Source organism: Scomber scombrus, chromosome 3 (genome assembly GCF_963691925.1).
Source record: "Scomber scombrus chromosome 3, fScoSco1.1, whole genome shotgun sequence".
Lineage (NCBI taxonomy): Eukaryota > Metazoa > Chordata > Actinopteri > Scombriformes > Scombridae > Scomber > Scomber scombrus.
The window spans coordinates 20,302,415-20,324,902 of NC_084972.1; the positions used below are offsets into that span (position 1 = coordinate 20,302,415).

General features: G+C 38.9%; 3 protein-coding genes across 5 annotated transcripts; all 3 read right to left on the minus strand.

The window, feature by feature from the left end:
- Nucleotides 1–287: 287 nt before the first annotated feature.
- Nucleotides 288–3,670, minus strand: tusc2a (tumor suppressor 2, mitochondrial calcium regulator a). 2 transcript variants are annotated; one of them, XM_062415777.1, is made up of 4 exons: nt 3,558–3,670; nt 2,639–2,878; nt 1,122–1,242; nt 288–1,026 (listed from the first exon to the last, which is right to left on the minus strand). In XM_062415777.1, exons 2-4 carry the CDS (start codon nt 2,785–2,787, stop codon nt 961–963), a joined length of 336 nt encoding a protein of 111 aa, XP_062271761.1. In that variant the 5' UTR covers nt 2,788–2,878; nt 3,558–3,670; the 3' UTR covers nt 288–960. The 2 variants fall into 2 exon arrangements, with proteins under 2 accessions (XP_062271761.1, XP_062271760.1); XM_062415776.1 differs by lacking the exon at nt 3,558–3,670 and having other exon boundaries at nt 2,639–3,537.
- Nucleotides 3,671–3,753: 83 nt separating this feature from the next.
- LOC133977786 (ras association domain-containing protein 1-like) lies at nt 3,754–15,415 on the minus strand. 2 transcript variants are annotated; one of them, XM_062416066.1, is made up of 7 exons: nt 15,119–15,415; nt 12,986–13,338; nt 11,874–11,998; nt 6,131–6,235; nt 5,759–6,044; nt 5,526–5,641; nt 3,754–5,407 (listed from the first exon to the last, which is right to left on the minus strand). In XM_062416066.1, exons 2-7 carry the CDS (start codon nt 13,302–13,304, stop codon nt 5,261–5,263), a joined length of 1,098 nt encoding a protein of 365 aa, XP_062272050.1. In that variant the 5' UTR covers nt 13,305–13,338; nt 15,119–15,415; the 3' UTR covers nt 3,754–5,260. The 2 variants fall into 2 exon arrangements, with proteins under 2 accessions (XP_062272050.1, XP_062272051.1); XM_062416067.1 differs by lacking the exons at nt 11,874–11,998; nt 12,986–13,338; nt 15,119–15,415 and adding an exon at nt 8,490–8,939.
- An 831-nt stretch (nt 15,416–16,246) lies between these two features.
- On the minus strand, nt 16,247–22,478 carry zmynd10 (zinc finger, MYND-type containing 10). Its single transcript, XM_062416233.1, has 12 exons — nt 22,390–22,478; nt 19,723–19,831; nt 19,516–19,632; nt 19,377–19,430; nt 19,050–19,202; nt 18,854–18,942; nt 18,288–18,382; nt 17,992–18,164; nt 17,439–17,564; nt 17,239–17,360; nt 17,020–17,145; nt 16,247–16,346 (listed from the first exon to the last, which is right to left on the minus strand). Exons 1-12 carry the CDS (start codon nt 22,476–22,478, stop codon nt 16,247–16,249), a joined length of 1,353 nt encoding a protein of 450 aa, XP_062272217.1.
- Nucleotides 22,479–22,488: the final 10 nt, after the last annotated feature.

Genomic DNA, 22,488 nt, shown 5'->3' on the forward strand with positions numbered 1-22,488 from the left:
TGCATTTGGCAAGAAAAAACCTGTTTCATATACATATGGGAATCTGACTATTGTGTTAAAACTTGAAAAGCTATTAACTGTGAACTTTAATCCTCTTGTGTAACTTTACACAAATAAGCACATTTCCCAAACTGTTAAACTATCCTTTTAAATATGAACATTTTCAGCAGTTTACATCAAGAAGTGTATGTGACAAAAACTCAGATGTTGTTATGACAGATCTCACTGATAATCAAAGGGCACCACCAATATTGTAAAGGATTTCTTGATTCGAGAAATTCAGCTCAGTAAACCATTTATTCAAGTATTTCCAACTAAGAAATCTGAAATTATGTACAGTACATTATGTTCACTAGTGCAGGTCTGAGCTTCAGTAAGAGACAGACTCAGACATGACAATACAGAACGTGACGATATATACAATAAATTTCACAATCCTTCATGATCCTTCCCTCGAACAACAACTTGCATCCCTCTGACGCACATTCACTCAAACGAACCTAACTGCACACACATACACATACAGGGACACACAGTTTCTACCACTCTACGTCTCATAGAAGGCATACATCGTTAAAGCCTTTTCACGTCAAGGATGTTTTTCCCTGCAAAAAACTCACGAGAGAGACAGCTCAGTTTGACGTATTCTCTATGACTGCTTACATATCAGCTGGGTAGTGGAAACACAACCTGTACCTTCACTACTTCTGTGAATATCAAAATATGAATTTTAGGATAACAGGGCACCCTGTGATGATAGCTGAATTCAAATGTATAACATTTCATTCAATGCATCAGTTGAATATGTCATATTGAATTTCACTTTTTTTTCTCTTCAGACCCCACAGTTTCAGTCTTGTCCACAATGCTTGACATTGGAACAAGACTTTGGTCCCACTCTTTTTTCTAAGAAGAGTTCCTGTGGCAGCACTTCATGTAAGATCTGTCCTGTGCAACATTTCACACCTCACAGAGGACGATGGGGAAGTCTACATGTATACACGGGTGGTCGAGCTTCACAATGCCCTGAAAAATAAAACCAACAATATTCAGATTGACAAATCATTCAAAACACTGATCAACAATGTAAACATTATTGCCAAAATCTGGCTGTCGTTCACCTGTGGGATCAAATTTTTTTGAATCCTCTTCAACTTGGACTTCTTCCTGCCATTTTTTGTCACCACTGTCTCTTCATAGAATTCATGGGCGAGATCGCCGTCTTCGTCATAGTACAAAGAACTACCGACACAACAAAAAAATACAACATTAGGAAACTGTGTGACAAAAGAGGCATCATCTCAAACTGAACTGAATATTAAAAGGGTAATTGCATCCAAAATATACCAATACTACGGTTTTCTCATAGTGTTATCTAGGCACGCAGAGTTTCAGTTTCATGTGCAACGTTTTTTAGATTTCCACCCGCAGTAACTGACTACTACTTAACTATTTATTGAATTATTTTGTACTACAGGTTTAAGAGGTAGGTGGGTGTGGGTGCTTTGCTTTGTATACTTCTTAAAGGACAGGTTCACAACCTGTCTCAAGTCTGATTCAGGTGCCCAATTCAAACAGATTTTTCTTACTATAATTATTTCTCCATTTCTTCATACTGACCTTTTAGGAGATCCCTTCATAATGTTCAATGTAAGTAATGGGGGCCAAAACTCATTTTCATTTTCACTAAATCTCACTTCTGTGTAAAAATGTATTTAAAAGTTAATCTGAAGCTAATATGAAACTTCTGTCCAAAATAGTCAAGTAGATCAAGTAGATATCTTTCCAAGTACAAGTCTTTTTAAGACCATTGTCTCTCTTTTTGTTACGTAACTTCCACAGCAGCTCAACAGGGCAACTCTGTCTGAAGAAACACAAAGAGGGAACTCGATGCTAAAAAGACTGTAAATGTGGCAGATATCAACTTGATATGACTAACTCAGGCTGATGAAGCCTCATATAAACTTCACATAAACTTTTAAATACATTTTTGCACAAAATGACTGTGTGGACACACTGAATTTTAGCCCCCGTCACTAACACTGAAGTGGATCTTTTAATAGCCCGTCTGAACAGGAGGACCGATAACAGCAAGGAAAACTTTGATCCTTTAAGTACTCCACTAGGAATGAATGAAGTTATTAAATTGAACTGATCCACACACCTCACTGTGGACAGTTTTCATTGGGACTATTTCTTAAGTCAAGTTATCCAATTTAACTTGGACATTATCTCTAGAAACATACAGAGCCCCTGAGCACCATAAATTAAACTCTATTCATCTCCATTATACTCAGTTGGGGTGGTAGCAGAAATCTCAGGAGATGGATATCTTAAAACATCAATGGATAAAACCCAAAATACCTACTAGTCAGTACAGTACCGACAAGAGATATGAAATAGAACATACTGTGATTTGATTTACCTGACACTTTTTAATAGGGATGCATTTAACTATTTTCTCTCCTGATTCTGATACCTTAGTAAAGAGTATCTGCCGGCACTGAGTACCAATCCGGCTTAAAACCTACATTCCCCACAGTGTGTAACTCTTTGGTACCATTTTTATGTATGGTAAGACAATGCTGTGTCTGCTGTGGCAGTGAAGTCCCCCAATTGCCAATAAATCAGTATTTACCTCCGCCTGGTAAAAACAAAAGGCGTTGCATTTCTGGACCCTTTGACCCGGGCCAAAGATTGTTCATTCCCATCAGTAGCAGAGTCGCCTCCAGCTCCACTGCCTGAGAAAGGCCAGACACCTTTGGCTTTGGATCCACTTCCTCCCATTCTCTCAGAGATAAGGCATTAATAGCCCCCCGTTGAAGCTTTCAATCTGGTTGGTGGCGAGCAACTCTCAAAACTTGACTAGAGTCAGGATCTGGAAAGTAACATTGCACAAAGACAGGACACATATCCAATCAGACTTTCACTGCTTGGTGCTGTAATTCTGCTGCCTCATTCAATGCACCATTTATTTAGTAAGAGACTGTCGACTGATGGGGTCTAATTTGTCGATTACTATGCACTTTTACAGTTTGCAGTCGTGTCAATGTGGTTAATACCAATTTTATTTTATTTATTTTTTTAGATTGTCATTTGTAGACGACGCTGCATCAAACCAAATGCTGACACGATATTTATTAAGATCGTCAAGCTTAGATAAAGTAATAAACATATCTCACTAAAAATAACATTTCATAGCATATTCTAGTCTTTGCGTTACATGCTGCTAGCTTTACAGGAAGCTAACCTACTGGGCCAAACAACCGAGCTCTAAACGCAATCTGATTCATCTAATTAATCACTTAATACATTATTACTAACACATCTATCGTTTTATCGCTACTTCGCACTGCCTATATTTATTACAAGCGTGTCTGGTATTCAGTCGACGTGGCTAATAATAACCTGCTACCTGCACCATTAGGTGAGCTAGCCTGTTAGCTTCTGCCACTGACGCAGGTTAGCTCAAGTAGCTACACGATAAATAACACATTATCTTTGACCTACAGCACTAAAACAGCCCTATGAATATATACATCCTGATATTATCCTACCTGATCGTACACTGTTAAATCTTCATGTCCTGTCATAACTGTAATCAGCAGCTATGTCAGCTAGCGTTAGCTGTTTTGGTCGATGCGACGAGGTGATCAGCTGATCTAAGGCTGAGCGACAACTCAACATCCAGGATCTGAACTTCAATTCATTTTAGCTTTCAATTATCTATGTCTATATTTTAAGTGTCTCTACTGTTTAAACAGTTTACACATATGAAATTCAATGTTAAATATAGGTGATTTTAACTAGTAACCATTTTAGAGTCTTTTTCTCATTCATATTTGACATTGAAAAAATACAAAAACTTGACAGAACTGGGAAATGTTTTACTGGTCGCAGTTGCACATTTATCACGATATTTTGAAGGCTGCTACAACATGTACATGTGTGCATACACGGATACAATTAAAGTGAACTGGAAAAAAACGAACATTTGTTAAAAAGGCAGAAAAACAAATATAGAGACTTACAAAACAGCTTCCAGTCAGTGAAACATGTATATCAAAATTCATTCAAGATTCCAGTCAACCAGAGTGACTTTGACACGGCTCTCTCTGACATTCATAACTGCATACAAATGTCCATACAACAGTCATACTCACAAATTGACATTAAAATAAAAAAAGAGTTGCACCCATCAGGGGTATTCAGAGGACATGGCAGACTTTGGAGACGGGGTCTAATGAAAATCCATTTATACCTTTCAGCTACGATTGTATTTAACTTCTGACAAAATGACATTCATCAAGATGATTTTGGTTTGTAGGGGGTGTTGTTCTCATGGCCGAATCTACCATACGGGAAATCTGGGCAAGTGCCCAGGGGCCCCTGAGTAGAAAGGGGCCCTCAATTATGGGAGTAAAAAAAATGTGTGCATTTTTTTTTTTTTTTATTGTCGGGCTCCTCAGCAAAACGATGGTGATAATTATCTTCACTGTCTGAAACCTTATATGTCCAAAATAAAATCTGGGGTTACGAGGTTTCTACCTGACAGCAGTGTTATCTAATCAGAATAAAATAAAAAATGTTTCCAAGAAAATTAATTTATTTTTGACTGTCTGGGCAAGTGATTAGTGGTTAGCAGGCTACATGCACTGTAGTAAGGTTGTATCAACGAGTGTGTAGGAACAATGATGGATATTAATCCAGCCTTGGTTGTTCTGGGACTAGACTGAATGTATCTAAACTTGATGGCACACGTTACCAATTTTGTATTCTACAAAAATGTCGGGAATGGAACAACACAGTGCTCGACTCCAGCACTATTTCTAAAATTGCACGATTGCCAAATACATTTTCAATATTGTAAAATAGGAAAATCATCACTAAAGTTAAAGTGACACAACTGAGGTTCACAGGACAATCAGATGGTACCCAAAAATGAAAAACATTAATGGATACACCCGCCGTCTCATCTGCCAGTCTTCAATTTTTTCGCAACTCATTCTCTCAGGCACATCAGACTCTCCAGGTGTAAGGCACTTCTCATCTTTCGCATCATCTCACACGCACATTCGCGCTAGCTCTCTCTCATTGTCTTGCGCCCTATTCTCACTCTCTCGTTCACCGAAGAGGCGTTTTTGAGTTGTGTTATCTGGGATCTTAGGATGCAGCGATGACTGGTCATCATCATCATCATCATCATCAGGTGATGGTCCAGCCAAGAGGTGCACGTTCAAACCCCGCGCGCAGAGTCGTCTCAGCCAGGAGTGGAGCCAGCCAAAGCCTCCTGCATCTTGATGCGGGCAAGGGCGTAACGCTGCACTATCTGCTTGACGTGCTCCTCTTCTTCACGCTGCAGGATACGCAGGAAGTTCTTCAACTCGGGCATGGAGAAGGCATGCCACTGCAGGTAGAAAGCAGAGAAAACTATATTAGTGTATGTTGAGTACATAAACAATCTTTGGAGGTTCAAACATGTTGTTTTGATTTTTTAGTTATAAGTCTGTTCATGTTATACTCACATTGACTTCTCCAGTTTCGTTCTCTTTCAGAACAAAACCCAGAACTTTCTCATTGGGTCCAGCATTCAGACGCAGGCGGAGGGGATGCTCATCATCAGGCAGCTTACGAAGATAAACTGAAGATATAGATAAAAAAAACCACTTAATTTAAAAACATACTTCAATTAAAAAGTAATACAAACAAGAAGAGATAAGAAAAAGACAAGAGTTCAACATGTAAATGTAGTGAATACCTTGGTCATGGCGCTCGCTGCGTTCAAACAGAGCAAACTTGCCAGGATTGTCCACCACAGTAAACTTCTTCAGCAAAGCCTCGATGACTTCACGAGCAGAAGTGCGAGAGCTGATGTGCAGGTGCTTGGATGCATCCTTTGGCAGGTAGAAAGAGGTGCGGCGCTTCACTCCCGCAGACTTCCTCGCTCCAGCATCATGTGCTCCTTTCTTTGGCGTTGGAACTGACACCGGCCGCGCCAGCTTAAACTGCACCTTTATGAAGCCAGTGTAGGAACCATCCTTGTTCTGTTGAGAAAAATAAAACGTTACACTGATGGAAGAACACATTTATATTAAAATGCATGAGCTTGGTACAAATTGCAAATACTCACCATGTTCATGAACAGATTGCTGTTGATTTGAGCGTTGTACTCCCTCAACTTCACCTGAATATCTGCAGTTGACAACTCCTGCTTCCCTGATACAATTTGTTCATCCTAGAAAAAAAACAGTTACAGTGTTTAGCCACCAGATGTCAGCGCTCCACTCCAAACCACAACAAGAGAAGCGAGAGAGCCCAGCCCGACAATAAACCAGTACAAGAGGGAACAAGAGGGAACACTTGATACGATATTGGGTTGTAACATTTGCTACTCAAAAATTAAATTTTCTGTAAAGACGTTTGGGGCGTCCAATATCTATCCAATCACTACAATGACACTTCTGATAAAGAAAGAGCTGTTCACGAGGGCGTTCTCATTGGAAAATAATACCCTGATTTCATATTCTTATGAAAATGTGTCTTTCAGGAATTGAGATTGTGTGTGTTTTACTGCATTGAGTCAGTGTGGTACAATCTTTACAACTTCAACAGTTAAGCAACAGCCCTGTGATCAAAATGTGATTTTAACCCAACATTAAACAAGGTTTTGTTCCAATAGGATTGTTTAAAAATGTGTGGAGGAGTATTACAAACGCCCCAACACTTTAGAAAAGGTTTCGTTTGTTGGCTTTCTGTTTGGCTTCACTCTTTCTAACAGTGAGCACCAGTTGCATCAGACAGCGAACTTCCTGTCAACGTAGCAGAAGAGAAAAAACGATGATGTCAGCGCTGCCCAATCCTGTTGGACATGCTCTGCTCTCTTGCAGTAGTAGGGCTGAACGGGAGGAGAGAGGACGAGGGGAGGAGGGGAGGAAAGGAGGAACTTGCAGCTGTTTGCTATGACTGCGACCAACGGCCCAGCACTGCATTCCTCAACATGGTATTCATATAAAAATAGACTCCCCTCTTAGGCTCCCACAAGTGGGAGAGACAATGTCCTCCCTTGTTTTACAGGCACATCCTGTGAAGTCAGCTGCCTCATCAACCGCACACTAGTAGTCATGCTTCACTCATGTTTCAGTCATGGACATTGGGCCTGTAGTATCTGCGTTACAGTTAGCTCAATTAGGGCTTTTCCTGTGTCAACTGACCACTTGGTATTTCCTGTATAAAACCAAAATTCAACAGAGCTGTGAGGCAGCACAAATCTATTTCCATACTGTACGCCAGCCACTTCCTCTTGGTGGGAGTAGAAGTAAAATCCAAAGATCACTATCTACAAAATCCTTTGTCCACTGCCTACATTTGCTCTAACAGATATGCACATTTGTCATTTTTAAACTTTTGTGCAAACATTTTTGCACAAATGCAGGAAGCTTCATTGTGATCAAACGTTTTTCCTACCTCCATCCAATTTAATGAGCTGTTGAACACTAGAGTACCTAATGAAAAGCAAACCAAGCAAGGAGCTGGGTAGCCTATAAATCGATGTTAAGCTGAACAAGATCAATTGTAGCAATCCTTAGGGAGATTGAAAGACTTAAAAGTTAATGTGTTGCTGTTAACCAGCCAATAAATCAATATGAGGGCCAAGTTGAGCCTCCCAATATGGAAAATAAACTGCTTCTCTACATGCCCACATAAGGAGTGTCATATAAATATTGTGTAGACTGTGCCAGCAACATAAAATAAACACGGTGCCTGTAGAGGGACGCGGGATTATAAATGTCTGAGTTTTACAGTAAACAACTTCTGTTTCTCTGTAAAGAAACCCGATCGCCCAGTCGGGCGTCGTGGGTGACAAAAGGGAACCGAAAATGAGGAACTTAAAAGAAACAACAACCAGTGACTCAACTGTGATTGAGAAATTAGTGTGATAAAACTTGAGAGACCGGTGAATGAATGGTGGGTGTTGGGCTGGAAATCTGAGGTGCGGATGTGCGTCATGAAACACATCATTTGGGATGTTTTCAGTTTAAGGTCAGCTGTGGGCCTGTACATTAAATGTGTGATTATGGTTTTCAACCCGACCGGTGTTGACATGCAATGGGTTTTTTTTAAATAAAGCTCACAACTAGTTAAGTATGTTTACTCAAAACTGGAGGAACCTGAACTCCACCCATCAGCTTACAAGCCCTGGGTTCACTTGGCAAGCATCATCTTTACACTACCAGTGACCCTTGAGCAAAACACAAACTTCTCAGCCACAGAGGTGCTCCTGAGAAACTAATCCTGATGTATGACCCCTTAAATACAATGAAAAAGTTCTCAATTGACACAAAACGACTGCCACACCAGGGTTATAAATGTCAAATAACGCGAGTGTAACCCCTCCATGAACCACCCATCACCCATCTCTCTAATCTGACGTACTTTTACAGTTAATTTAGGACTTGTAGCGTCTATTTCTAAACAGTTTTCCCTCTCACCTTCTTAACATTTACGTTTGCTTTCCCGGTTTTGGGGAAGAAGGATGTCCTGGCGGTGAAGTACTGTTCAAACTCAGTGTCCTCCTCCTCGCTGCAGTAGCCGCTGCTGGTGGAGCTGCCCCAGGTCATCTCAAAGGAGGGAGTTTTGTCCGAGCTGTTCGCCACCTTTGCCATGCTGACTAACTCCTGTTTTAACCTTCTTTAACCCAGTAACGTCGACTCAAACAATGTCTAATAAACTACTTTCAGTTAAGTCCGATGCGGAACTACCGATACAAAACTTTGACCAAAGAGAAGAAAATGTTCTCAACACGTTTTAACGGAGTCACTTACAGATAACTACTCTCTCTCAAGGCGATGAAATATCTCTAATGCGTCTCGATAATACGTCGAAATTAGTTAACAAAACCCTACTGACTTTTTTTTTTACCACTAACTTCTCCTACCGGCCACGTTTCCAGGGTACTAACTGTGTGAAACAGGATGTATTCAGGCCCCCGCCCTCAGCACCACTTCCTCCCCCCCGGCATTGCCCCACCCAGGCCGTTGAGTTTGGAAAATACACAAAAAACAACGCAGCCGGTCGCGATTGGACGACGAGGGGAAATACCAAAAAGACTTCACCCCATCCAACCCCCCTCTGTCTGCTGCTGCTGCCGCTTCCTCCTTCTCATAATTTTTTTTCCCAGGATGGCGAAGTCATGACCTGTCCCACACTGCCTCTGATTGGCTAGTACTCGCTGCGGAGTGTACTCATCGAGGAATGGGATTGGTTAGGGTTAGGATAGGAATATCGAGGTCAGCCAATCAGAGGCAGAGTAGGGCGGGTCATGACTTCGCCATCCTGGGAAAATGATACAACCTTTCTTCCTCCCTCTCATGGGGATGCTGCTGCTGTTTCCCCGCCACAGAAGATGACCACAGTCATGTGATCATGGGACAATGTAGTCACACCACACACAGCAGTGGACAACATGTGAGTTTATTTCCCTAAAGCATGTCAGCTGTACAGACACTGAAATTAGTTCTTGTTAAAATCCTTAAAATTAGGCCTACATCTCCCAAAAAAGAAGCAAATATATAAAATTCCGAAGTTTAACCGCTGTACACAAGATGTCTCCTACTACATTTAAAAGTCCAATCTCAGTGTGCAGAATGCAGTGGCTTCAAATTTCCACACCACACTTGTTGAATATTGGACTCAGAGAACCTTTCAAACTATTTATGATGTCAAAAATCATCTTCATAGGCCTGTCCTTTGAAAATGGATTTGCAATGAGCACAGAGAAGTTTTCCACTTTCAGCAGATGAATGCTGAATCCATAATATACTCATCCTACAAAGTACATACAGTACTAATCGTCATAGTATAGGCTATTGTTTCAACTGTTAGAATAAAAATCAACATAATTTGCCATTTTATAATAGCAGGAATGAAACTTTGGGATGCAATTGCTAATTAAACTTTACCAATAAGAAGCAAAATGTATTACTGTTGTTTTCAAAATCAAGTCGTTTCACCACCATTCACCTTTTTGTCCAGCTGTGAGCAGCTCTTCCACCTCTTTGTGCTTTGATTGCATTGTGTTACATTTTAAATATACATACTTTCTGGTATGAGTATACTTTTTACTCTATCAACACACTACGTACTCAAAACCTGCTTAGAATTAATATATAGGGGGATCAATAAAGTTACCCTATTTGAGATGCACCTTCATTTCCAAGCATTTTCGCTTTTATATTGAGAATCTGCAGACTGAAAATTAAAATGAGGTATGTTGATAAAAAATAATGTTACATTTCTTTTAGTGGCTATGTTTTTAAAATATTGCATTTGTAACACTGCACCCTGTACTGTAGCCTTTTAAATATTTGCAGTGATTCAAAGAGAACATAAAAACTAAAGGCCCTGAATTACTGCCAGACTGATGAAGGCATTTCTAGTTATCGTCAATGTGCTTGTCTCATATGCTGAGGAGCTGGTTTGCATTAGTGAATTGGCTACGTTACAAATGACTCATCATTACGAATCAGCACAGTTATTGGCAGTACATTGGAGTTCACTGTTCTTACACTGAGCAGGCTTTCAAACCCTTGCTGAGACGAAGTTAAAACATTTCAATAGTACAACAGATATCTTAACATTTTCCATTTTAACTTCTGTCAGCTCTTACAGAAATTAAAATGAAAAAATGACAATTTTTATGCCTTTTTTCCTGCAAAACATAACGATTGGGTTCTGTCTGAATGTTTTGTCATTTATTTTGTTATATTATTTGTTTTGCTTGTATGTTTTGCATTAGGTTGTTTTCATGGTAGGTATTTTAACGCTTCATATCAGGAAAAGCACAGGTGTTAGTAATAACACTAATTATGATCTAACACTGCACATGCTGACTCAATGGCATGAATTACTGGAACACTGCAATCGTTAACGTTATTAGTTACACCTGTGTTTTTTCTGCTATGACAAGCCAAAGCACCAACATTTCATGTCATGATATCACACTCGCCTAAACAGCTTGCTGAAGTTTTTACATTCCTCCTTTGATAAGCAACAGGTGCTTGATAAAAGCCAGAACTCTGCTGTCACGAGCAGTCACTGGCCTGTAGCCTCAGTCACTGGCCTGTAGCCTCAGTCACTGGCCTGTAGCCTTTACTTCCCTCTTTATAAATTATACTCCTGTGGTACAGAAAAACACACAGTGCGGACCACTCCTCTCGTAAAAGACTTTAGAGATAGAACAGCTGAAAAATATCAATTCATTAAATTAGATTAAATTAATAATAATTAATTCTCAACCAATAAACTGAACCAGGTCTTGCAAAATGTTCTCCCTGTAACATTTCTTGTTTCTCAACAAGAACACACTTCCCCATCATATCCTGTTACTTCCTTTCACAGATTTGATGTTGTTTGCTGTCCACCTCTACAGTGCCTGGAGCCGCCCTGTATTTATTGCTTTGAAGAACAGCTGTAACTGATAATAGTAAACATACAGTAAATCTTGACAATTTCAGGTTATGTTTAGTTGAAGCTATGCAGTGAGAATAGTGGAACTGGGTGGACTGTGTGTATTTATTGCTGTGTAAAGTGGTTCCTATTTTTGGCCATAAAACAATTGATTTGTTCCGTAAAGCAATCCAGCAGATTTATGACGCAAGTGCACAGGCGGTGTCAAAGCCTGTAGAAGTGACCAGTTTCCTCAGTGACTGTCTTGTTTTTAATAGTAACATTAGGGACTCAACATGGCAATAATTTCTTGATGCAGATGTCATAGAAACAAATCCGTGACCGTGACTACCATCACCTTTGATTGCTTTGAAAGGCACAGCTACACATGAACTATTGTAGAACACTAAGCTACAAAAGGTCCTTACCACATTTGTGTCTGTTTCTATGGTGTGCTCGACAACACACGAGTGGTCAGCCACAGAGCCTCGGTCCCAGCTGCAGTCCAACTGAATCAGCGCACGACAGCGGTAGTGGCAAGTAAATTTACAATCTGAAAGAATGGAAAATTACGAAGTTTAAACATTACCAAACACATAAGTACATATATATATATATATATATATATATATATATATATATATATATATATATATATATATATATATATATATATATATATATATATATATATATATAATGCTGTGGACAAAATCATTAAGTTAATATACATAGAGGGCAATTGTAAATGTGTGAGGTCCTCCACTGGCCATTAATGGTCACTGCAGTTTGTTTTATCTGCACTTATTCTGCTAGTCTTTGTCTCAAAATGTGTAAATATATACATGGAAAAAAACACTGAAGATACACAAATAGGAATACACCATCTGTTGAGTGCAGTTGTGTAAAAAACAAACAAAGATACACAATACTCATACTCATCATGGTAAGAGACACCTTGTCATCATCATTGTGAGGTCTGTGTCAGTGTTTCAAAAATCATTTGAGTGCGATTTCAGCTTTAGATTACTATTATGAAATTTGTTTTCCTGCAAACTCATTGCTATACTCAAACTGCAGATACATTTGAGTGCATTTCAGTTGATGAACAGGAAGTTCAGGACTATTTCACGCTCTGAGATTCGTCTTGAGCAAGATGACCAAACCACCAAAACCACTTAATCAACTTTTATGCATGTTAGATAATGTTTGAGTAAAAAGAAAACACTGCTAATCAAACAACCAGGAAACAGTATAATCCTGACTTTACGCCTTTTTGACAAACAATCTATGTATTTATGTAAAGACAAAAACATATAGAACATTTATGACTTGGTAAATCAAGTGGTTAAAGTTTAGAGGCCTATGAGTTAACCAGCTGAATATAAAGGGGATTTTTATGTCTGTGACGGCATCTTCCCCTCTTCAACCACAGGTCTTCTGTGCTCGGTCTTGCGTTCATTCCTATTCATGCATATGCAGGGAGCATTCACATATGCACACACCCAGATGCACAAACAGCCTACGTAAGCCAACTCACTGACACACCGCAGGCTCTGCTTGTAAAGGCCCCAGATGAAGTCTCCACACAGGTCGCACCACGTAGGCTGAGCATGGCTGCAGGGTTGGAAGTTGTGTCCTTCTCCCTTCCCTTCGGGGAGCTGGGGGTCGTGGGTGCTGCTTAGGACTCTGATGATGCCCACCCGGCTCAGCAGATCAGGGACCTTTGCTGAGTTGATCCTCAGAGCGTTGGTTCTCTCCAGGCGAGGAGGTGAGCATGGTGAATGCGTGTCTGTCAGGTCGACCTGCACTTTGCTGTGCCTCAGGTCGCGGAGCTCGATGAACTCCCCCAAAGACATTGTGTCACTCAGACCCTGTGCTCCTCCATCACCACTACAGATAGTAAAATAGGCTAAAACAGACTGAAAGACACTGCAAAATATACTATTTATTTAAAAATGATCTTGAAAACATAATCATTTAAAAAGTTTTACATTATATTTGCAGTATTCTGCAGGCAGCTTATTGATATTTATTTGGTCCCATTTCAATTTGATTCTATTGACTCTGAATGTTGGCTTTGATCTATTTCAGGGGTGGCGAACCATGTGCCATGGAGAGCCATGTGTATGCAGGTTTTCCTTCCAACCAAACACTTCAACAGGTGATTTCACTGATTAACACACCCCTGTGGCTGAAGCTGTGTTAATCAGTGAAATCACCTGTTGAAGTGTTTGGTTGGAAGGAAAACCTGCATACACATGGCTCTCCATGGCACATGGTTTGCCACCCCTGATCTATTTAGAATCAAAACATGATACAGATACTTTACTGAGGTACACAATTTAAAAATACTCCATTCATTATTTTATTATTAATGTCCATTCCCTATGTCCTAAGTGATGTCATCAAATGTTTTATTTTGTCTTTTCAACATTCCAAACCTAAAAATGTTTTTAAAAACAGTTTACAGTGATATAAAACACAGAAATGCAGCAAATCTTCAGATTGAAGAGGAATTTTGGTATTAAGAACTGACTGAAATGATGAAACTATTATTGATATAGTTGATTAATTTTATGGCGATCAGTTCCTTGTTGCAGTTGTACTTTAAATACTCTTGGGCTGTATTTAAGTACAACTATGAGGTACTTGGGTATTTCAATGTCATGCTACTTTCTACTTCCACTCCACTGCATTTCAGATTGAAACATTGTACTTTTCTACTCCACCACATTTATCTGACAGCTTTAGTTACTTTTCAGATGAAGATTTTACATAAAATAATATATGATGAAGTTCTGTTACTATAAATCTTCCCAAAGTATCTAAAATTGGCTCCACATCTACAAACTAAAACAATAAAATGATCTTACATGATAGAAGTAAACAATATAAGATACTACAATAACAAAACACAGTGTGTGTAACAAGTAGTCTACTTTTACCATTACCATTACATTTACAGTATCTGTTGCTGATAATAATTCTGTACTTTTACTTAAGTAACAGTTTCAATTCAGGAGTTTTATTTGTAATTGGGTATTTTCAGTTGAGAGTATTTGTACTTTTACTTAAGTAAGGGATCTGACTACTTCATCCACCACTGTGCTTCAGAAATGTAGTGAAGTTTAGTTATAAGTATAAAATAGTATAAAACGGTAATAGTCAAGTGAAGTGCTATAAACTGAATTCATAAGTACAGTGCTGGAGTAAATGTATTTCTTCCACTGCTTATATATACTTATTACATAATGTCAGTTTTACTTCAGGTCATTTTCATATAGAGTAGACTTAACGTATATGTTTTGTATATGGTGCCTTATTACCAATGATTTGTTCAGGACACGTTGGTATATCACAGAACATCCTGTACAGTAATATATGATAGCCTAATTAGCATTAACAAAAAAAGACATAATAAGAGCAGCCATAATGTCCTAATACAAATCAATTTACACGGACTTTAAGTTCATACTTAAGTGTACGTTAACAACTTTAACTCCGGGTAGCTCTGTTTGTCTAAATTAATCAATTAAAGGTGCATTTAGGAAGGCTCGGAACATTAATACTCAGATGCTTAGTCCTAAAACAGTAAACTCGGTAAATTAAACGTCCCACTTTTCAACATATAAAGTAAAAACAATCTTCAGTATATTTTGGTGTAACTTACCTAAACAGAAAAGAAAGCAGTCCCGTGGCAACAGCTTTGTCTCAAAACTTCTTCCATCCGAGGAGGAAAACTTTCCGCAGACATTTCTGACGGTCTCCAAGTAACGGAGGTGTGCAACCTCGGCCACATCTCTGGAAATAATCTGTCATAACCGGCCAGCCACGGAGCAACAGCTAACATGAAGAGACATCAGGGTGAGAGCTGTACCTGAGCAGCTCTCAGGACGAGCATGTTTCAGATGTTTGACACTTTTAAAAGGAAGCAGTTTATCATGAAGAAGAGAGAGTGAGATGAGACTGAACGGCGTAGACATCCGGAATGCTTTCACATAGGGGGTGCCTCTGAGTCCCGAGCACAGCTGAGTGGGCGTGCAAAGTCCCCCCTCCCCTCCACTGTCTCAAACACTGATGAATCTGGATTTCATTTTCCATAACAGTGCGGTACAGAACTACAATATTTATAAACCTAAAGCCGATCCTATAATTTGATATAAAACCTTTAACGTGTCTTTACAAACAAGTCAGACCACCCACAGAAAACCAATATCATTCAGGAGGTCACAGTATAACTAGCAGCAATATTAATTAACCAAACGTCTGGCGAATTCCTTTTGCTACTGTAAGTGAGTCTAAGTAAGTATTTGACCTCTGTAATGAAGCATTTTGGGTCTCTGCATGCAGAGAGCTCAGGTTTCTCACTGATCCTAGAAGCAATGGGCAAGAAGACAAGGCAGAGAGAGTCATTAAAGCAATTTTATTTGTTGCTGGTGTAATGAAGTGTGATGCACCTCCGCTGTAACACACTGAGATCAAATAAGGAGTATAATTTCTCTTGAAGGAGAAGAAAGTGGAGAAAGCCTGAGCTCTTTCATTAAACACACTTGTTTAAACAGTATGCCAAAAGGTTAACACAGAAACAAACATGGATAAAACCTGAGTATAGTATTTTTTTTTTTTTAAATGGAACAGCATGAACCATTCCAGAATAAAAGAAAGAAACAGATCCATAGTTCCTATTATAATGTAGAAAAATCCAGCATATAGATCTGTTGTCTTCACATCTTGGTGACTAAGGAGTCCCATCTCCAATCTGCCATCAGTCCATCCAGAACCTCCAGTGGTCTGTCTCTCAGTTGCTGATGTGCAGATCCCTCTGGATCTTCTCTGAGGTCTCTGTCATCAGCTGGCAGGCCTTCTTATGTTTTGGCCAGTGCTTCACCTGACATTCTCTGAAAGAAAGACTTTATACTTGATCGGGAAAATACCAAACATTAAGTATATTATATGAATATACTACAAAAACGTGTTTTATGCAGTTTGTATACCTGTTTGGTGTTTTATTCAATGGGCTATTGTGCGTGTGTTTATGTGGGTCACTTAATTTAGGCTGGCCTCAATCAAAGTGGTGCTGACAAAACAACTAAACCAAGAACATTTGGACAGGATGTGTGTAGTTTTGGTTTCAAATGACTCAATTCATTTGTGGGTTGAATGCAAAGCAGATCAACCAGTGACATTTGTGATAAAGTGCATGATCTGAGCATTAATTCACTATTGTGCTGACCAAACTGCTGTTAAAATCCATGTGCTGCTAATGCAAGCTGTCGAGCATCTGTATCTCAATAACTATGCAAGGTCATTTGGTCACCATGGTAACACCAATTGATTTTTGCACAGTGTTGTGCTTGTGTCATACTTTCGTCCCTTCAATAGAAAGCTCTTGTGAGCTATTTGTGACCACCAGAGAAGATACATTAACACATAAGGTGCAGCAAAAATGTTGAATCTATGAGTTACATGTCAGTAAATATAACGTATGACATTTGCATCTCCTCATCTGTTTGTAATAAGTCAGGGTGAGCACAAATTAACTGAAATGAACTACAGGTTTGAAAATCTTACCTGTGACAGTACCATTCTCCCTGACATCGAGAGCATCTTTTTGTAGCCTCTTTCCCGCAAGATCTACACTTTGGCTTCTCTGGGATTAAACTCTCCATCACATCCAAGTTGTACGTCTGGGCCAGCCTGGTTAAAAACAAACAATTATTATTTATCGCAAAGATAATGTAGTTTTTACATGCCGTCAGTGCTCAGTTACACCTCTGTTTTCAGTTTTACCTCTGTGCCTGTAGTCTCAGATCACTTTCAGATGGGTTGAATGTTTCTTTAACTTGATACTTTGCTATTGCTTTCCACTTGCCAGAATTCTCACTCACAATGTTGCTCCACATTTCAGGGATCTATATGTAAAGACAATCTGAGGTAAATACACAGGGACATACTGTTGTCAGGTATAGAGAGTGCATGTTTGACTGTACCTGTTCCAAAATCAGCTCTTTTTTTGGAGGGGCAGGGTCTGTAACAGAGAGATGAGCCAGGAAACGCTGGAGTTCCACCAGGTTTGGGAGCTGATCAATCAACACCTCTGTCAAGAAACCCCGAAGCTGTGGCACATTCAGGATTAACCCACAAATAATAGTGTAAGAATATTAACTTCACTAGAATTATTCACCATGAGTGACACAGACTGTATAAAAAGCTTACTGTGATTACTTGAGGATAAACAAAGCTCTCTGGTTATATAATTAAATAGCAGGAAGAGGATGAGAAAGCGCATAATAGGAGGAAGCATCTTAGTCAAAACAACCCTGAGAGACAGAATCTCAGATATGATGTAGTAGGAAAATGGTCGGGCACTCAGGACACTTCCTGAGCTTTAGTGTACAGCTAATATCCAGCGGCCACTTGGAGGAGGAGGAGGAAGGGTTGATAGAATTTAAAATCAGTTTAGACAACCCTAAACTCTCAACATGAATGATGAAGATCACTGACAGCTGTAAAGAGTCAGTCAACATTTGATCTTTATGACACCTTTAGAAGCTGGCTTTTATTGAAACTGTTGAAGTCGTATTTCCTTTGGCAGTCTTCTTTCAGGAGCAGATTGTAAAGGGAAATCCAGACCTGCCCGTCTAGTTTTGTCATCTTTAAATGGTCCTCCACAGGAATCTTCTGCCATTTGCCATTTATGTACTTTTCTATCTCACCTACAACAGAAGACAGAGGGCAATAAGCAGAGGGTTACTTATGAGGCAAAACATTTTTTCAACAGATGAGGAAATTTAGATGTATATTTGATGTTTACGTAAGTGGTGTAATATACAGTGTACCTGCTTTGCAGCGACTCCAAGGACAGCAGTCAATCAACTGAACCAGAACACAAGGCACATTATGGGTGCATAGCATGCGATTGATAACACTGATACTGTAAAGAAAAAAAAAGTTAATCTTTTTCAGTCATCTGTAACAATTTTGAAAATGAATTTATCTTTTAAGTCAATTTTACAGAAAAAATGCAGAATATTCTCTGGTTCCAGCTTTTCTCCTGTGAGAATTTGCTGCATTTCTTATATAATTGTAATATTTGTATGTTTGCGTTTTGGTGTTTTGGTCAGGCAAAACAACCAATGTGAACATGTCACCACGGGCTCTGAGAAATTGTAACATGTATTTTTCACACATTTATCACATTTTACAGACAAGATAATTAATAAATTAATTGAAAAGAGATACATATGTGATGAAAATATTGCAGCCCTAGTAGTAGGGTTAGCCCTCTTTTCAGCATCCATAAAAATGAAAGGATTTAGCTTTAAGTGCCTAAACTATTTGAGGAATTCTCTGTATCTCTCTTGTTAGCTGCTAAACTTTGTGTCCACTCCAGACTGTGTAATACCTGTCAGTATGATCAGTGATGTAGCGCAGCACCGATACGGCCTTCAGGGTGATCTCAAACTCCAGAGCAGCACTTTGAATCTGCAGCTCCTTCACCAAATGAAAAGAAAGATTTGAGTGATACAATGTTAGTGAGAGAAAGACTCACATACAGTCTGAATCATGTTTTGACCCAATAGAGTGACCATGAATTTTACCTCTGTGGAAGATTCAACTGTTTTGCCTGTCGGGTTGTGTTGGTCATGAGTCGCAGCGCCCTCCATGGTGGTTTTACTGACCAGCAGGGTGAGTTTGCGGTGGCAGTAATCCACCAAGTCAAGAACAGATTCATCAGCTGCCTCACATGAGTCCTACACAACACACAAATCTACTTAAAAGCATCACATACAGCTCTATCTATAGTTAATTATGAACCAATTTTAGAGAGAGATAACATTCTCACTCATTATTGTCTTATTGCAATAATGCTTAAACACATTTAAAACATGCTCCAGATTAATAAAAGGGTTTGTTGAAACACTGACCTTATGAAACATTATTGTTTCAAGTAGGTTTATGATTGTGGCTTCATGGTGGATCTAAGAGGGACACATAAAAAGGACACATGATTATCAGTTATAAGCACCTTAAGCTGATGTTCATTTTAAATCTGGTTCCACTCACCACCATGTAAAGATGAAAGGTGTTCTTTGGATTGAAGTCCTGCAGCTGACATAAAATAGGGAAAACTTTGTGCTTCCACACTTCAACCAGGATCATCTCGTGGACCAGGACTGGTATCTACAGAGGAGGTGGAAAAGAAAATAGTGAACATCTAACATGCTATCTGACATTTTACCATCATACAGTATATATTGAGAAAGCACTCACCCTTCCATATGACACCAAGAGCTCCTTGATGAACTCGTCGTGCATGGCAGAGGCATTCAGTATCGCCTGCATGTTGAGTTTCTCAATATACTCGTGCTGTCTGAACCACCTGTTAACACACAAAGAGAAAAATAATGAAAAACATCAACTGCAGTGTTTGGCTACACTTAATAAACCACTACATGAACCGTCCAGACCTCTCAGATGTCTGGTACAGGCCTGTTTACTGTTCCTAAACATAGAGACGCAGCGCTCAATTTCTGTGAACCACAAATGTGGAAGAAATTCTCAGAAAGTCTGCTCCAACTCAAATTTATTTCACTGGTAAATTGAGGCTAATAACTTTTCTGTTTTCCACTGCCTTATATTAAATTAGAGTTGGAAGTATTAAATCATATCATACACATTTATATCAATTATGACTTATAAAAAGCACTTTAAATCCGCTTGTAGTTTAAATAAGCTAAATAAATAAACTTACCATGCTTTTCAAATAAAGATATTATTGAAATCACACTGCCAGTTGTATACATGCCTTTAAATGACAGAAAACTGCCTGTGTTAATAAGTTATTATAATTTTCAACAATTTGTCAACACGACCTTTAATCACAGCAACACCAACAAACAAAACATACAAATTAACAGCATCTTCAGACACATGACTTAGCTTGTGGAGACTAAAGTCTATCTTTAAACAAGACTCAGGTTCCCAAATGAACATTGAAACAGGTTTTTTTTTGTTTTAACATAATCATTCCTCCTGTTCATACTCTCCATTAGAAGATGAAGGACAAAATCCACAAGCCTCCTTCTGTGCAAAAATGTAATTAAAGGTTTGTCTAAAGCTAATATGAAGCTTCAGCCATCCAAATTAATCAAATCAAGTAGGTATCTTTCAACGTCTTTTTGGTGCTTAAGTTGCTCTTTTTGTTACTATACTTCCACCACAGCTCAACAGGGAAACACATGTGGCAGATATCCACTTCATATGACTTATGATGAAGCCTCATATAAGCTTCAAATACACTTTTAAATACATTTCATATGGACACCTGACTTGAAACAAGAAAAAATGTGAACCTGTCCTTTAACAAAACAGTAATAGTAAATATTGTGTGGGTGTAAAAAGTATATGAGGTACAATCATGGGCGTCGAAGTGGGGGGAGAAATTGGAATGGTGTACCAGGGCCCCAAGCACAGGGGGGCCCTGGGCTATTGTTTAAATATATCAGTTATAAAAAACGATGTCATAAATATTAAAATAAAATCAAAGTTGCTATGAAAGTTCAATAATAAGGTTGCTTTAATCAAATTAAGACTGTCTGAGATTAACTGCACCCCCTTACAAAAATGCAAAATGGTTCATTCCGCCTGGTAGGACTCCCTAATGGTTGTTAACTTTTTATATACAGTCTATGGTTGTTAAGCGACTCATGTCAGGTGTGGCGTGAGAGTGTGTGAACTGCTTGAGTCTGCTTTGAATGGAGACAACCCATTAACACATCCAAGATCACCAAAATCAATAGCCCTCTTAGGTGAAGGCTAAATAGATTTATATCTGTTCTTATAAAATGCTATTTGTAACTATTACAGCAGCCTACTCATTTTAAAACATGCTTAGCAGTTATTATTGATGCTGATAATAATTTAAAAATCTAGTTTATGGCATAAGTAACCTAGCACATAATACAGCAAATGTCCATTACCCGTTAGCAAATCTAAATCTTAGCTTTTCTATCAAAAGTCCCTTTCAGAAACAGTGGCAGAAAGTGGATCAGCTACTCCATTACCCTCTACTGCAGACTTGAGTGAAGGTCATAATGACTATTGAGTCATGTTTTGTTTTTAGATGTAGAATTGTGTTGCTGTTTATTGTTTATTAAGGATCCAGAGTTTAACATTATCACATCACAACAATGTTAAGCCATGTGTGGCATTATGGAAACCTGTTTACATTTCTTTTAAAAGTAAAATCTGACTGACTGGTTAGTCTTGTGTGGTTGTATATTATTATAAAGTAGCCTTAGCAATTTTTTGAAGTAACCTAGGAAGTAAATTATAACAGGTGTGTTTTAGTCTACTTTGGGGGTCATTAATAGGCCTGCCTTGTGATCTCCAATACTGTGAGCTCAAACTGAAAACAACACAATTCACAAACCACAGTAAAACATCTTAAGGGTAGACTACAGTGTGTGTGTTTGGGGGGCGGCGGGGGGCGGTCTAGGGTGGGGTGGGGGGCCCTTCAGGAGGCTAATGTATGGGGGCCCAGAATTTAGTGCTACACCCCTGGGTACAATTAAATCTTCAGATTAATTGGCAGTAGACTAATACACACAGTATTTGTTACAGTAAAAGTCATTAAAACATTTTACAGCAGTGCCTCTAAAACAATAACTAGAGTTAGGATTACTTAATCTACTATACACTAGTGTGTTTTGGATAACAAATTTCTGAATGTAACAGCGAAATATGCTTATGTTGTCATGTTATGTTTTACTAAACTCAAGATATGACCCTAAACGGGGTATATGCTGCTATTCGGTAGGCGTCCTTACCTTAATTTGTCAATCATCATCAATCGTCAATTTGTCTATCACACATTTTGTCGTGTCAACACCTGAGTTTATATTAGTTATATTGCTAACTTTAGCTGCTTCTTCTTACCTCGTAGAGCCCACTTCTTTGAGTGAGAACGTTTCCAGACTTTGAATAAAACCCTCTGCTTCGACAGGTAAAAGTACCGACGTGTCCATTTTTGTTAAA